The sequence below is a fragment of the Scyliorhinus canicula genome, chromosome 21, assembly GCF_902713615.1.
Source record: "Scyliorhinus canicula chromosome 21, sScyCan1.1, whole genome shotgun sequence".
Taxonomy (NCBI): Eukaryota; Metazoa; Chordata; class Chondrichthyes; order Carcharhiniformes; family Scyliorhinidae; genus Scyliorhinus; species Scyliorhinus canicula.
The window spans coordinates 21,640,977-21,656,338 of NC_052166.1; the positions used below are offsets into that span (position 1 = coordinate 21,640,977).

The window sequence follows — 15,362 nt, forward strand, 5'->3', positions numbered from 1 at the left end:
TCCTGGGTCGTGGCTGTGTAGAGTTTGCACATTCTCCCCATCTGCGTGGGTCTCACCCCCACAACCTAAACATGTGCAGGGTAGGTGGATTGCCCATGCTAAATTGCCCCGTAATTGGAAAAAGCACTTTGTTGAAGCATAATAGAGGGAGATTTACTCTCCTAACAATGCTCCTTGTCTGACCCGAGCTCTTGATGCCGATATGGGGTTTCTGAAATAGGAAGGTTTCTTTTCGTCAGTGCTAATTTTCAGCACAAAATATTACAGATGAAATACTACATTTAATTTGGATTTTCTAGGGCAGCACGGTGGCTCAGTGATTAGCCCTGCTGTCTCACGGCGCTGAGGACCCATGTTCGATCCTGGCCCTGGGTCACTGTCCGTGTGGACTTTGCACATTCTCCCTGTGTCTCCTTGGGTCTCACACCCGCAACCCAAAGATGTGCAGGTTAGGTGGATTAGCCACGCTAAATTGCCCCTTAATTGGGGGGGGGGGGGGAGGAAACTGAATTGGGTACTCTAAGTTTAAAGACAAAATTATAATTGGGATTTTCATATTTAACATTCAATTTTTGTCAGGGGTTCCTCAGTTTCTGTTCGTTGCGGCTTCCTGATTCATAATGTGGATCTTTGTGGGGGAGTGGAGGGAACTATGCATAAAATTTTAAACCTGCTGATGTTGGCATTTATCCATCAAATAATGTAGCAGTATTCAGAACAGTTATTTGCAAATGTTCAGATTCATAAATTTCAGATTGGTTTGCATATTACCTAAGCAGCAAAGCTTAGATTTATAGACATAAATTTTATTAGGGAGAAAGGGATAGAAGGTTACACTGATTGGGTCAGGGTGAAGAGGGTTGGAGAATGTGACTCATGTGGAACATAGTTGAACTGAATAGTCTGTTTCTGTGCTATACTTTGCTCAATAAAAAAAAATATATACACGTATATAATTGGGTGGTTTGTAAAATATGTTGCTATGTATGTGGGATAGCATTCTTGTTGGTTCTGTGTCACGTGATGTGTAGTGATGTCAGCAGAGTGTTTGCACGGACTTTGATTGTATCAACAACAGCTTTAATAAACCTCTCATCGTGTTTTACAAGAACCAGAGTATGGGCACTTCTATACCGTTTCTCTTTGCAGCAGCAAAGAAATGTAACAGAAGAGAAACTGGCAATAAGGATTGAGGCAGAAAAATCGCTGGAAAGAACATTTTTGTCAACTTATTGTGGGATGGCATCGGGAGCAATGGAACATTCTCTGGTTCGGGCATGTGCACACAGACATCGGGCAAAGCACCCCTGCAATGCGAAGGTTTGACAGAAATCTTCGACAGCAACTGTGAGTAAGAAAACCGACAGTCAGGGAAGACTTGGCATCGAAGTGACTGGGTTCTGGGCTGCAGGCAGCGCACACCAGAGTTTCAAAGTTTGCCGACTCTGCTCGTGCCACTACTTGGTAGAAAAGTCGAAATACTCAGGCATAAAAGGGAAGATTTTCTAGTTGCTTGTTCAAGGGATTGTTTGTGTCCTACTTTCCAACGCAGTCGGAAGGGAGGAAGTGTAGATTCTAGGAGCTGGGATCCAAAGAAATGGCTGGAAAAATGACCGCCTTGGATGTGTTTGATGAAGATTATGAAACATGGAATTCCTATGAAGAAAGATTCCAATTGTTTTTAATAAGCAATCAGACACCGGAGGACCTAAAGGTCAAAACATTTCCCGGCTTTTTTGGCTGTAATATGTTTATGCTGCTACAGAATCCTGTTCATCGGGCAGCACGCTGACGCAGTTGTTAGCACTGCTGCATCACGGCGTTGAGGAACTGGGTTCAATCCTGGCCCTGGGTTTCTGTCCGTGTGGAGTTTGTACATTCTCCCCGTATCTGCGTGGGTCTCACCACCACAACCCAAAGATATCGGGGTCGACGGATTGGCCACGCCAAATTGCCCCTTAAATGAAATGAAAATCGCTTATTGTCACGAGTAGGCTTCAATGAAGTTACTGTGAAAAGCCCCTAGTCGTCACATTCCGGCGCCTGTTCGGGGAGGCTGATACGGGAATCGAACCGTGCTGCTGGCCTGCTTGGTCTGCTTTAAAAGCCAGCGATTTAGCCCAGTGAGCTAAATCAGCCCCTGAATTGGGGGATAAAAAGAATTGGGTACTGTAAATATATATTTTTTAAAAATCCTGTTCATCCAGCAAAACCCAGAGACTAGTCCTTCAGCGAATGAATGAAAATCTTGGAGGGACATTTCTCTCCTAAACTGTTATTGATTCTGATTCCACCGCCAGAGCCAGGAAGAAGGTGAAACCATTTTGGTTTACAGCTTCTTTAAGACAATTAGCGAGATATTGTGAATTTGGTGTCACACTTGAATACTCTTCGAGACAAGTTGGGTTGTGGATTATGCAGTGAAGCTATTCTGAGGAAGCTGCTTATTGTAAGTCATTTAACTCCAAAAGCTGCTTTGGAAGTTGCCACGTCTGTAGAGTTTGCAACGAGTGAAGCTTCGCAGATGGGGGGCTGGAGTGAATGGATACCTCAAGGAACAAGGTTGCGAAGGTGCAACTATATCGCTGTTGTACACAGGTTAGATACTCAGCAGGAAAATGCTGGAATAAATCGAATATATGTAAAGACTGTGGCAAGAAAGACCATGGGCGAAATTCTCCCCTACCCGGCGGGCCGGGGGGTCCCGGCGTAGCGGAGTGGCGCCATCCACTCCGGCGTTGGGCCTCCCCAAAGGTGCGGAATTCTCTGCACCTTTTGGGGCCAAGCCCTCACATTGAGGGGCTAGGACCGCGCCGGAGCGGTTGGCACCACACCGACTGGCGGCAAAACCGGCAACAACGGTGACGCCTGGCACCGGGGCTGGCCGAAAGGCCTTTGCCGGTTCGCGCATGCGCCGGTGCGTCAGCTGGGGGATTCTCTTCCACCTCCGCCATGGTGGAGGCCGTGGCGGCGGCGGAAGAAAAAGAGTGCCCCCACGGTACTGGCCCACCGGCCGATCGGTGGGCCGCGATTGCGGGCCTGGTCACCGTGGGGGCACCCCCGGGGTCGATCGCCCCGCGCCCCCCCAGGACCCCGGGGGCCCGCTTGCGCCGCCGATCCTGCCGGCACAGAGGTGGTTCAAACCACGGCGGCGGGAGAGGCCTCTCAACGGTGGGACTTCGGCCCATCTGGGCCGGAGAATAACGGCAGCACAGAAATCCTTAGCCTCCCGCCGGCCCCCGCCATTCTCCGAGGCGGGCGGCGGGATTGGCAGCACGCCGACGTTTTGCGGGTGGGAGAATTCTGGACATGGCGGGGGCGGGATTTTCGGCAGCCACGGGCGATTCTCCGACCCCCAGCACCCCTATATTGCCAAAGTGGGCTGGGATCTGAAAACTACTTCTACACCAAGAAGAACAACACAAGTGAACAATCTCGTAGTGTCTATAAATTAGTGGATGAAGCTCAATATCACTCAAAAAGCAAGAGCTTAAGTTTGGTGTTTTCCCTATGCTCGGTGGTCATCAACATTTTTGGGCATGTCCAAAACTTTACAGTCATGAAATTAAAGTGGAAAGGGGTACGGGTGCAGCAGTGGCACTCATATTTGAAACAATTTATCATCAAAAGCTGAAGCATCTACCTTTAAAACCTTTAAAAATGTGATCCTAAGAATGTACACTGAAGAGGTTGTGCCATTAAAAGCATGCATTATAGTGAAAGTAGAAGCAAATGGGCAGACAGCGAAGTTGCTTCTTCACATTGTCCATGGAAACTTTCCTTCTCTATTTGGCAGAGCAGGTTGGCTAAGATTAGACTTAACTGGGAAACAGTCAATCAATTAGTGAACTTGCAACAACTTCTGAAGTAGTGTGAGAAAGTGTTTGGCTTTATAACTGGAGTTGAGCTACAACTCAAAGCTAGAATCAGACCATATGCCATCAAACCTAAAGCTGAAGAAGAGCTAGAAAGATTAGTCAGGACAGGAGTCATTGAACGTATTGCTACAAGTGATTTGGTGACACCAATCGTAACGGGATGGCTCTGAGAATTTGTGGAAATTAAAAAATACTATTGACCCAGTTTTGTGCGTAGATAATTATCCACTACCGCTGATTGAAGACTTGTTTGCTGGATGTTCTGGAGGACAGAAATTCAGTAAAATTTATTTTAAAAGGCACATCTGCAGTTGAATGTAGCTGCTGAATTGCAGCCACTACCCACCGTCGTAAGGCACAAAGTTCTCTTTCGTTACAGAAGACTTCCTTTTGGAATAACATCTGCGCCTGCTCTTTTTCAATGGTCTACGGTTCATATTCTAAGTGGGTTGAATGGAGTGCAATGTTATTTAGGTGACATATGCATCACTGGTTCAAGTGGTTACTGATGCACATCCTGAGAGTTAAGAAGGCAAAGTTGTAACTTTTTCAAGTCATCCATAAATTACCTTGGCCATATCATCGACAGAGATGGTTTACAAAAGAACCTGGTTCTGAGAAGCACCACATCCTCAAAATGTGACACAATAAAGTAGTTTTTCAGATTGATGGATTAATATGGTCAATTTGTGTTGAATTAAGCAACACGATTGCAGCATTTACATACTTTGCTATGTGTCAAACAGACAATGCACTGATCAGAAGAATGCGAAAATGCAATGAATTGAAAGAAGTTTAGAGGACAGTAAGAAGACCAGGCTAAAATCCAATAGGTTAATTTGGAATCACTAGCTTTCGGAGCGTAGATCCTTCATCAGGTGAGCAAAGAGGCAGGTAATTAAATCTTTACAGGTCCAGAAGGTGCATCTCCAGTTGCACCATCTGGACCTGTAAAGATTTAATTACCTGCAGACCCGCATTCAATGTATCATCTTGCATCATTGGTTTTGTCTATATATGTGTTTGTGTAACCTACCTCTTCACTCACCTGATGAAGGAGCTACGCTCCAAAAGCTAGTGACCTGTTGGATTTTAACCTTGTATTGTAAGACTTCTTACTGTGCCCACTCCTGTCCAACGCCGGCATCTCCACATCAAGTTTAGAGAGGTCAGAGCTGTTGGTTCACTATAATCGCAAGCTGAAGTTACAATTAGCTTGCGATGCCTCGCCCTATGGCGTTTATGCAGCTGTTTCACACATTATGCCTTGAGGAGAGGAACAATCAATACCATTTGCTTCACACACTCTTACTAGCACAGAAATGATTTGTGCTCATCCAGGAAAAAAAGGCTTTTGAGCATAAGATTTTGGTGTAAGAAGGTTGCACCATAACCTTTATCAGCCTCATTGACAGACCATCGACCCTTGATAACAATCTTTGGTCCAAAAAAAGGTTTACCATCTTTGGCAGCTAGTAGATTGCAAAGATGGTCATTTGATATTGTCAGCACACACTGTCCACTACCGCAAGCCCGAGCAGCATGAAAATGTTGATGCTGGTACAAGTCGAGCATGACCCAGAAGAACATTTTGTCAATATTTTGCATTTGCCACTCGTGGATAGCGTACCTGTGAGTAAATTTGCAGATGACACTAAAGTCAGTGGAGTTGTGGACATTGCGGAAGGATGTTATAAGTTACAGAGGGACATAGATAAGCTGCAGAGCTGGGCTGAGGTGGCAAATGGAGTTTAATGCAGAAAAGTGTGAGGTGATTCATTTTGGAAGGAATAACAGGAAGATAGAGTACTGGGCTAATGGTAAGATTCTTGGCAGTGTGGATGAGCAGAGAGATATCGGTGTCCATGTACATAGATCCCTGAGAGTTGCCACCCAGGTTGAGAGGGTTGTTAAGAAGGCGTATGGTGTGTTAGCTTTTATTGGTAGAGGGATTGAGTTTCGGAGCCATGAGGTCATGATGCAGCTGTACAAAACTCTGGTGCGGCCGCATTTGGAGTATTGCGTGCAATTCTGGTCGCCGCATTATAGGAAAGATGTGGAAGCATTGGAAAGGGTGCAGAGGAGATTTACCAGAATGTTGCCTGGTATGGAGGGAAGATCTTATGAGGAAAGGCTGAGGGACTTGAGGCTGTTTTCGTTAGAGAGAAGAAGGTTAAGAGGTGACTTAATTGAGGCATACAAGATGATCAGAGGATTAGATAGGGTGGACAGTGAGAGCCTTTTTCCTCGGATGGTGATGTCTAGCACGAGGGGACATAGCTTTAAATTGAGGGGAGATAGATATAGGACAGATGTCAAGAGGTAGGTTCTTTACTCGGAGAGTAGTAAGGGCGTAGAATGCCCTGCCTGCAACAGTAGTAGACTCGCCAACACTAAGGGCATTCAAATGGTCATTGGATAGACATGTGGATGATAATGTTGATGGGCTTTAGAGTGGTTTCACAGGTCGGCGCAACATTGAGGGCCGAAGGGCCTGTACTGCGCTGTAATGTTCTATGTTCATCTCCAGTTCAAAGATTATACAAGAACTGATCCAGTGATGGGGAAGGTGATGGATCTGCTCCAGAAAGGAATGCTGTCAGTCATTCATAGGAAAAGTCCAGACCTTGGACCCTACATCACATGAAGACTTGAGTTGAAATTGTAGAATAGAGTTCTATTGTGGGGAATCTGTGTGGTTATTCTTCCGTGCTTGCGTAATAGAGTCCTTCACCAACTGCATGATGGCCATCCTGGTATCGTGAGGATGAAGGAATTAGAACATTAGTGGCCAGGATTAGATGCTCAAATTGAAGAGAAAGTTGGACAATGCCAATCTTGTGCAAAATTAAGCAACAGTCCTCCATTACATCTGTGGGAATGGACTACTCAGCCATGGCAGAGAATACACATTGGTTATGCTGATCCACTGGAGGGACACATGTTCTTCGTGATTGTGGACTTGCACTCAATGGTCAGAATTTGTGATAATGAAGTCAACGACGACTGACTGAGCAGACCATTGAAAATCTAGACTACATATTTGCAAGATTTAGAACACTGGAGCAGATTGTCAGTGATAATAGTAAGCAGTTCAATTTGAAGGACTGTAAGAAGTCTTACAACACCAGGTTAAAGTCCAACATGTTTGTTTCAAACACTAGCTTTCGGAGCACTGCTCCTTCCTCAGGTGAATGAAGAGGTAGGTTCCAGAAACACATATATAGACAAAGTCAAAGATGCAGGCAATCCTTTGAATGCGAGCATTTCCAGGTAATTAAGTTTTTACAGATCCAGAGAGAGGGGTAATCCCAGGTTAAAGAGGTGTGAATTGTCTCAAGACACGCCAGTTGGTAGGATTTCACAAACCCAGGCCAGATGGTGGGGGGTGAATGTAATGCGACATGAATCCAAGGTCCCGGTTGAGGCGGTACTCGTGTGTGGAACTTGGCTTTAAGTTTCTGCTCGGCGATTCTGTCGCGCATCATGAAGGCTGCCTTGGAGAACACTTACCCGAAGATCGGGGGCTGAATGCTCTTGACTGCTGAAGTGTTCCCCGACTGGAAGGGAACATTCCTGCCTGGCGATTGTCTGATGACATAATTAAAAACAAAACCTTAGCTCTGGTTGTCTAGTTTGTTTTCTCTAATCCCAACTATGAGTCAACAATCAGTGATAATAGCCCACCCTCCTCAAGCTGCGATAAGAGTCACCAGGCAACAATTCAATGCTATAACTCTAACTTTTAATATGGCAGTAAATGTAATCATGCTAGCTAGATATCAGTATCCCAAAACAGCATATTAGCAAAATTTCTCTAACTGATTTGCATATTAAGGCTGAGTGGGCAAGGGGTCATTTATCTTTCCCGTTTTTACTACACACCGAATTGAACAGCTCCTTGGTCAGGCCCAGATAGTTGTGAAATGCCAGGAAGGTCACTCTCTGCAAGCGCACCAAGATTATCTGAGAAGAAGAGAAAGCACAGTTACTCTCCGGGTCCCATCAATGTTGGTAACATTTCTTAAGAGCACACTGGTAGATGCGGAGTTAAATCCACGCGAACTCTGAAAACGTGTCCAACGATACAATTACAGATTTCCTTCTTCCGAATTGGAGTTGTAAATGGAAATCATGCCTGGAGCTACATAAGAACACAAATTCTAACGATGAACTCAGAAAGAAGTCTTACAACACCATGTTAAAGACCAACAGGTTTGTTTCCAATCACTAGCTCAGGTTCACCTGAGGAAGGAGCAGTGCTCCGAAAGCTAGTGATTTGAAACAAACCTAGAATCATAGAATTTACAGTGCAGAAGGAGACCATTTGGCCCATCGAGTCTGCACCGGCTCTTGGAAAGGGCACCCTACCCAAGCCCACATCTCCACTCTATCCCCATAACCCAGTAATCCTACCCAGCATTAAGGGCAATTTTGGACACTAAGGGCAATTTACCTAACCACATCTTTGGACTGTGGGAGGAAACCGGAACACCTGGAGGAAACCCACGTACACACTGGGAGAACGTGCAGACTCTGCACAGACAGTGAACCAAGCCGGGAATCGAACCTGGGACCCTGGAGCTGTGAAGCAATTGTGCTAACCACTATGCTACCATGCTGCCCTGTTGCTTTTTAACCTGGTGTTGTAAGACTTCTTACTGTGCTCACCCCAGTCCAACGCATACATCGCCACATCACTTTGTAGGAGTTTGAGGACTAGAAAAGTCTCCATGTCATCCAGCAATGAATGGATTGGCTAAGTGCTTTATGCAATCATCAAAGCATTCTATCAAAGTGTTGAAACACCAGGGGATATTGCGAGAATATATTCCTAATGCTGTTCAAGAGGAAACTACAAACCGTTTGATTTGTTAACTCCACCTGACACTTCAGAGATTGTCAAACAACAAACACAAATTGCTAGGATGGAGAAAATCTCTTAAAAAGCAAGTATTCAACCAGGGAGAAAGAGTTCTAGCGAAGAATCACCATGAAAAAATAGGCACCAGCAATGATCCTAGCAAAGACTGTTCTGATATCATACACCATACAGATGGATGACAAGAGTTTGGCGACATCATACTGATCAGTTACTTGCTGCACAAGGTAAGTTTGCAGACAGTTCTCAAGATGTTCTACAATGTAATGTAATGCAACATGAATCCCAGGTCCCGGTTGAGGCAGCACACGTGTGCGGAACTTGGCTATAAGTTTCTGCTTGGCGATTCTGCATTGTCGCGCATCCTGAAGGCCTCCATGGAGAACGCTTACCCGGAGATCAGAGGTAGAATGCCTTTGACTGCTGAAGTGTTCTCCGACTGGAAGGGAACATTCCTGTCTGGTGATTGTCGCACGATGTCCGTTCATTCGTTGTCGCAGCGTCTGCATGATGTCGCCAATGTACTACGCTTCGGGACATCCTTTCCTGCAGCATAGGAGGTAGACAACGTTGGCCGAGTCGCATGAGTATGTACACATGAGTGCGGCCTGGGATTCATGTCACATTACATTCACCCCCCACCATCTGGCCTGGGCTTGCGAAATCTGACCAACTGTCCTGGCTTGAGACGATTCACACCTCTTTAACCTGGGGTTACCTCTATCTCTGGATCTGTAAAGACTTAATCACCTGCTAATGCTCGCATTCTCTATAGATATATGTTTCTGGAACATACCTCTTCATTCACCTGAGGAAGGAGCAGTACTCCGAAAGCTAGTGTTTGAAACAAACCTGTTGGACTTTAACCTGGTGTTGTAAGACTTCTTACTGTGCTCACTCCAGTCCAATGCCGGCATCTCCACACTAATGAAGTACAGGAGAGGGGTGTTGGAGTTTGGGAGTACATTCTTGCTGGTTCTGTGTCATGTGATGTGACATCAGCAGACTGTTTGCACAGGTTTTTGGCAAATCACCACCTTGATAAAGCTCTCATCATGTTTAACAAGAATTCAGAGTGTGGGCATCTCCATACCGTTTCTTTTTGCAAGAACAAAGAAATTTAACATGTGTATTTTCATTATTTTGATTATTTGAAACGGCATTATAATGCCTTTTGTAACACTTGCCATTCACATTTGAGAAAGCTGCTTTGCTAAACAATTAGAATGTTTTTCTGTATTAATGGATTTTACCTGTCTAGATTGGAGTTAAATGGCAACTTTCTTCTTTCAGTTGCTGTAATTCTTCTGAATGATCACACTGGATCTTGGAAGGAGTGATTGAGTGACATGGAGGCTCGAAGCACAGCTCGAACCCTGCAGGTGGTGGATACAGAGTATAGTGCCGATGCTGTAGAATGGTGCCCCATCGACACATGGCATCATGTACTGACTTGTGGTACTTACCAACTAAAGGATCCCAAGGAGAAGGTACAGTACCATTGAAGTTTCAGTCGGTGATTACTTTGGGGATAGCGATCACAATTCCGTAAGTTTTAGAATACTCATGGACAAAGACGAGAGTGGTCCTAAAGGAAGAGTGCTAAATTGGGGAAAGGCCAACTATAACAAAATTCGGCAGGAGCTCGGGAATGTGGATTGGGAGCAGCTGTTTAAGGGTAAATCCACATTTGAAATGTGGGAGTCTTTTAAGGAAAGGTTGATTAGAGTGCAGGACAGACATGTCCCTGTGAAAATGAGAGATAGAACTGGCAAGATTAGGGAACCATGGATGACGGGTGGAATTGTGAGACTTGCTAAGATGAAAAAGGAAGCATACATAAGATCGAGGCGACTCAAAACTGATGAAGCTTTGAGGGAATATCTGGAAAATAGGACAAATCTCAAAAGCGCAATAAAGAGGGCTAAAAGGGGTCATGAAATATCTTTGGCTAACAGGGTTAAGGAAAATCCCAAAGCCTTTTATTCGTATATAAGGAGCAAAGGGTAACTAGAGAAAGGATTGGCCCACTCAAAGACAAAAGAGGGAATTTATGCGTGGAGTCAGAGGAAATGAGTGAGATTCTTAATGAGTACTTTGCATCGGTATTCACCAAGGAGAGGGACATGACGGAGGTTGAAGCTAGAGATGGATGTTTAAATACTCTAGGTTATGTCGCCTTAAGGAAGGAGGGGGAGGTTTTGGGTATTCTAAAAGGCATTAAGGTGGACAAGTCCCCAGGACCGGATGGGATCTATCCCAGGTTACTGAGGGAAGCGAGGGACGAAATAGCTGGGGCTTCAACAGATATCTTTGCAGCATCCTTGAGCACGGATGAGGTCCCGGAGGACTGGAGAATTGCTAATGTTGTCCCTTTGTTTAAGAAGGGTAGCAGGGATAATCCAGGGAATTATAGACCTGTGAGCTTGACGTCAGTGGTAGGCAAACTGTTGGAGAAGATACTGAGGGATAGGATCTATTCACATTTGGACCCTGAAGGTGGCAACGCAGGTCGATAGAGTGGTCGAGAAGGCATACAGCATGCTTGCCTTCATCGGACGGGGTATTGAGTACAAGAGTCGGCAGGTCATGTTACAGTTGTGTATGACTTTGGTTAGGCCACATTTGGAATACTGTGTGCAATTCTGGTCGCCACATTACCAGAAGGATGTGGATGCTTTAGAGAGGGTGCAGAGGAGGTTCACCAGGATGTTGCCTGGTATGGAGGGTGCTAGCTATGAAAAAAGGTTGAGTAGATTAGGATTGTTTTTGTTGGAAAGACGGAGGTTGAGGGGGGACCTGATTGAGGTCTACAAAATTGAGAGGTATGGACAGGGTGGATAGCAACAAGCTATGGGGTGTCAATTACAAGGGGTCACGATTTCAAGGTGAGAGGGAGAAAGTTTAAGGGAGATGTGCGTGGAAAGTTTTTTACGCAGAGGGTGGTGGTTGCCTGGAATGCTTTGCCAGCGGAGGAGGTAGAGGTGGGCATGATAGCATCATTTAAGATGCATCTGAACAGATATATGAACGGCCGGGGAACAGAGAGAAGTAGAACCCTGGAAAATAGGCAACAGGTTTAGATAAAGGATCTGGATCGGCGCAGGCTGGGAGGGCCGAAGGGCCTGTTCCTGTGCTGTAATTTTCTTTGTTCTTCATTCATTAGAAGGGAACACAGTTGATGCAGAGTAGGCCCCTCTTTAATTTTCACTGAGTCTGATGTAACTTTTTAAGACAAGAGTGGACTCTAGTTTTGATGTGTTGGGTGCTCTGGATCCGTGAAACACATACAGGCCACCAACACTTAAAATAGTACAACACTATTTTATTAAACTATAAACTGCTGAACATACTATTACTATGGGTTACACGATGTTAGATTAACTAAAGACCTGTGCGTGTCCTAACCAGTCAAATCACTCAGAACATGGTGAGGATCTGTGCTGTCAGCTGTAAGCTCTTGTGCTTCTGAAAGGCTGCATCCCGAATGAGCAGGAAAAGTGATGCCCTCTGTCTTTATAGTGAGTGTGTTCTAACTGGTGATTGGCTGCGGTGTTATGCGTGTTGATTGGTCCTACTGTATGTCCATCAGTGTGTGTCTGCACTGGTGTATATTATGACAAGTTTCTAATCAACCAAAACAGGAGTTACCCTAATGGGAACTGATCGGTATTGATTAGGAAATTTTTTGTTTCAATTCCGACCACAGCAGGATAGTAGGAGGAATACCACAGTTGACCGGATAATTCCTGAGCTGGGGAGAATAATAAACCAACTTGATTTCAACTATCCTGATTGTTGCCCACCGACCTAGTGCATTGTGTCCATCGAGATGATTGTTGAAGGAAGGATTGGCTCAGCCATGAGTTCAAATACCTCCCTCAAAAACACTGGTTTACATTGGAGAGCTGTCTTGAATTTGGTATTGTTTAACAATCTTGTATTTGACTCATTGGGGTTTTTGACTATTTGCTTTAACTTTGACTTTTTAGGGTGCCGGAGACTCTGAAATCAATGAGCCCCATGTGAGACAGGGCCGTCTTTATCTCTACTGTTTCAATCAGGATCGGCTTTATTCTCCATTAACAGAAGTACAGCGGATTGAAATGCCTGCAATATTAGATCTCAAATGGTAAGCAATAGAGATGCGGGTGGGGGGGGGGTCACATGGAGCGATCCATTATTCTAGGTTAAAGGATCAAATCTCAGCCTCACAGTGACTCTTGCTGGAAGGATGGTGTATGGGTGATGGATTACAACAGAATTGGGTGCTCAACAATGAGACCCCACACTGTGGCCCAACAGCTTGCTCTTACTGCCCAGTCTCTGAAGAATGGGGAGTTGGATGAGATACAAGTTGGTTGGCAGCACATTAAAAGAATTGCCCAGAATTAATCAGTGCTTTCTGGAGAGGTTGAGACAAATAGAATAGAACATAGAACATAGAACAGTACAGCACAGAACAGGCCCTTCGGCCCTCAATGTTGTGCCGAGCCATGATCACCCTACTCAAACCCACGTATCCACCCTATACCCGTAACCCAACAACCCCCCCCCCCTTAACCTTACTTTTATTAGGACACTACGGGCAATTTAGCATGGCCAATCCACCTAACCCGCACATCTTTGGACTGTGGGAGGAAACCGGAGCACCCGGAGGAAACCCACGCACACAGGGGGAGGACGTGCAGACTCCACACAGACAGTGACCCAGCCGGGAATCGAACCTGGGACCCTGGAGCTGTGAAGCATTTATGCTAACCACCATGCTACCCTGCTGCCCCAAATGGGTGGAGTGAGCTTGGTTTTATTAGCGAACAGTAATGAAATTCATCAAAGAAAAAAGGACAGACTTGCATCTGGTGGTCGTGCAAAACTCTATATAAATGCATCAATTTGCATTACAGCTAATGAAGTAATTTTTGAAGTGTAGTCACTGTTATAATGTAGGAAATGCAGCAGCCAGCGTATACACAGCAAACTTCCACAAACACCATTTTTTTGAGGGGGGGCTGGTGTAACTTCCTTGCTCTCTTTTTGAAGTAGTGCCATGGAATCTTTTACATCCACTCAAGCAGGCAGATGGGGACCTCAGTTCAATGCCACCTCCAGAGGGCAGCATTCCCTCACTGCTGCACTGGAGTCAGCTTCGTGGGAGTTACATGAAGTAAAGTCATTGGGAATGCAGAATGGTTCTTGGCACATGGCGTCTATCAAAGCGTTGTATTTTTCTTGCTTGACACAGTACTGTAGTTTGAGACGATTACATTTTCTAACACTTTCCACAGAGGAAATGGTGGTTGTTTATTGAATGCTTTATTTAGTGGAGGGAAGGTTTACTAACAGGGAGGCTCACACCTGAGCAGGTGATAGCTGGTTTGACTGGCAGCTCAACTGGACAAAATGTGTGTACACATGCTGGAAAGAGTCAAAGTTTGGGTTCTCTATTCCCGCTAAATAAGGTTGGAGAGGTAGTCTGTAAGAGCTGGGAAGGGTGTGCGGGTTAGAGGGAGGATTTTCTCTGAAAGATTAATGTTGATCTGTCTCACAGAAGTTATCAGTAAGACAAGTGTATTTTACCACATAACAGCAGTGTGATGTACTTAGTAACTTCTGTGTTATGGGTACAAACCAGGCTAATATTCACTCTAAATGTTAACTTGCAGATAAGCGAATGAACAGTTAAATCACTTTTATAATCTGTTCTCCTCTTACTAAACCGTTCACTTGCCTTTTGGAAAATTAGGGAAATAGATATGGGACAACATGAGATTGTAGTATCCAGTTAACCAAACAAATGGCTTTCATTGTTATGATCTCTGAGCCCTGTCATTGTATGACTAGATGTTGGGCATTAAAGATAAACTGGAACAACAATTTATATTTATGTCTTTGATATAATAAATGTCTCATGGTGTTGTGGAGGTAAATAAGACACCAAAAACAAGGAGATATTCGGGCACAAAAGCAGAAAATGCTGGAAAAACGCATCAAGTCTGGCAGTATCTGTGGAGAGAGATACAGTTAATGTTTCACAATATGACCCCTCTTCAGAGCTTTTCAGGCAGAGAGGTGATTTAAGGAACATTGTGAAGGAAGAGGGAGCGGTGCAAATACCGAGGAGAAATTCCCTACTCGGGGCCTGGGCAGCCGAAGGTGTGGTCATCAATTGTGGAGCAATACAAATTGGGAATCCACAGGAGTTGAGAATTCTGAGTGCATATATCTTGGAAGGTTGTGGGACGGGGAGAATACCAAGTCAGATGCTGTTTAGCACAGGGCTAAATCGCTGGCTTTGAAAGCAGACCAAGGCAGGCCAACAGCACGGTTCAATTCCCATAACAGCCTCCCCGAACAGGCGCCGGAATGTGAATTGAAGTCTACTCGTGACAATAAGCGATTTTCATTTTTCATTCATTTCATTTTTCATATAGAGGGAGATGGCAGGAAAGCCATGGAGGGATTTGAAAAATGATGAGAATTTAAAGATTGGCACCCAGTCAGGCAATAATGAGCACAGGGCGAACTAGACATGGTGCAAGTAAAGACAAACAGCAGAGTTTTGAATGATCTAAAGTTCACAAAGGGTAAAATGTGGGAGG

The 15,362-nt window shown here is 44.9% G+C and overlaps 1 protein-coding gene across 1 annotated transcript in view; it reads left to right on the top strand.

The window, feature by feature from the left end:
• Window positions 1-1,152: 1,152 nt before the first annotated feature.
• dph7 (diphthamide biosynthesis 7) overlaps window positions 1,153-15,362 on the top strand; it is a 38,249-nt gene continuing 24,039 nt past the window's right edge. Inside the window, exons 1-3 of the mRNA XM_038781871.1 lie at window positions 1,153-1,347; window positions 10,054-10,250; window positions 12,753-12,892. Of these exons, the coding sequence (XP_038637799.1) occupies window positions 10,110-10,250; window positions 12,753-12,892 (281 nt within the window). The 5' untranslated portion in view covers window positions 1,153-1,347; window positions 10,054-10,109. The remainder of the gene's footprint in view (window positions 1,348-10,053; window positions 10,251-12,752; window positions 12,893-15,362) is intronic.